We start from the raw sequence: 1,301 nt of genomic DNA, 5'->3' as shown, positions 1-1,301 counted from the left end.
AGTCCCCCCCCCCCCCCCCCCCAACCCCACAACAAACCTAACTCAGAAAACAAAAAGAGAGCTGGGTTTCTGGGTCAAGTGTTTAAAACCCAAGTCTACACTAAATTTTAGTTTTTCTCTTCAAATTGATACCATGAATTCGATATATCCTTTTTCTGAAAGAAGGATTCCACCACTCTCTCATTCATCAAACTTTCTTAGTACTTACTTTAATCTTTGGTAATCATCTCATAATTCTATTTCCATCACAGCAAGATATACCTTGAGATACCTTCTATCTTTAGCATTAAAACAAGAACGATAAATTGCATATTACAAAGTAACTGTCTACTAGTATGGCAAGCTAGTAGTTACCAAGTTTGCAGTAAGTACAGACCCTGGCCGATGCTGTTCCACTTAGAGTATTTCCCCTCCATGAAATGAACGAAGTCAGCACTTACGCATGTTCTAGGGCATGATAGATTTTTGAGGCTCGTCTCCGAAGTAGTGGCTCTAACGTGAAAGCGGGAATGCTGTTCTGCCACTTCTTTGCTTCATACATCTCATTCCATGCTTGTACTATCTCATTGATATTGAACCCTAAGCCTGCAATCATATAGGTCAGATATACATCAACACTGTAATGGCTTGTCTGGTGAGGTGAATACAGGACTCGATAATGTTAAGAAAGAAATGAAGTCAAAATTTGGCACATTATCGTGTCCAATTCTGCATTAAACTTGCTCTAATAGTTTCTCTAGTAATATGAAATATCAAACTAATTTAGATACTGTACTCATATATCACCTTCGAGTGCAGTATCATTAGAACAATGGTTCTTTATCATGACAGCAATATCTGTTGAAGAAGCTCCAGCTTGTTCAAATTTTTCAATAGCAACCTCCAGATATTCGTGCCACACAGGAATGCCTATTTTATATTCCATAATAGATCTTTCATATAGCATGGTACCCCATAAAACATATATCTGCGACCTAATATTTTCAGCCTGTTCTTCAGCTTCATCTGCTGATATATCTTTAAACATATTACCCATATTCATTTTCAGCAACAGAGATGAAATTTTATTTGGGTGGGTGAGTTCATTTTGACGTAGCTCCTCTGCTTCCTCCCACATCTCCATACCTTTTTCAATATTTTCCTCAGCATTGTTGTAAAGCTGAAGAACTTCTTCTGTTGCAGGCCATGAATCCAGATCAACGTTTGTGGCAACAGCATAATACCAAGAAAGTTTTGCCTGCTCAAACTGTTGCTGCGCGAGAGCTAGAATGGCGTCATAGAAGTCTGGTTTAATTTTCAGC

General features: G+C 38.4%; 1 protein-coding gene across 1 annotated transcript; it reads right to left on the bottom strand.

Annotated features, from left to right (window-relative positions):
• Nucleotides 1–258: 258 nt before the first annotated feature.
• LOC111385502 (protein PHOX1-like) lies at nt 259–1,295 on the bottom strand. Its single transcript, XM_023009895.1, has 2 exons — nt 787–1,295; nt 259–585 (listed from the first exon to the last, which is right to left on the bottom strand). The coding sequence occupies exons 1-2, from the start codon at nt 1,121–1,123 to the stop codon at nt 437–439; spliced, it is 486 nt and encodes a 161-aa protein (XP_022865663.1). The 5' UTR covers nt 1,124–1,295; the 3' UTR covers nt 259–436.
• Between the last annotated feature and the right edge of the window lie 6 nt (nt 1,296–1,301).

Source organism: Olea europaea, unplaced genomic scaffold (genome assembly GCF_002742605.1).
Source record: "Olea europaea var. sylvestris unplaced genomic scaffold, O_europaea_v1 scaffold31781, whole genome shotgun sequence".
In the NCBI taxonomy this organism is placed as follows: Eukaryota; Viridiplantae; Streptophyta; class Magnoliopsida; order Lamiales; family Oleaceae; genus Olea; species Olea europaea.
The sequence above is the reverse complement of the archived record's forward strand: the minus strand, read 5'-3'. Positions and strand labels throughout refer to the sequence as shown.

Bases quoted from the DNA above. Each gene is read 5' to 3' on its own strand.
- LOC111385502 (XM_023009895.1), bottom strand. From the start codon at position 1,123: ATGGAGATGTGGGAGGAAGCAGAGGAGCTACGTCAAAATGAACTCACC. The intron at 586-786 runs GTGATATATGAG...ATATGATTGCAG, and splicing joins TAATGATACTGCACTCGAAG to GCTTAGGGTTCAATATCAAT.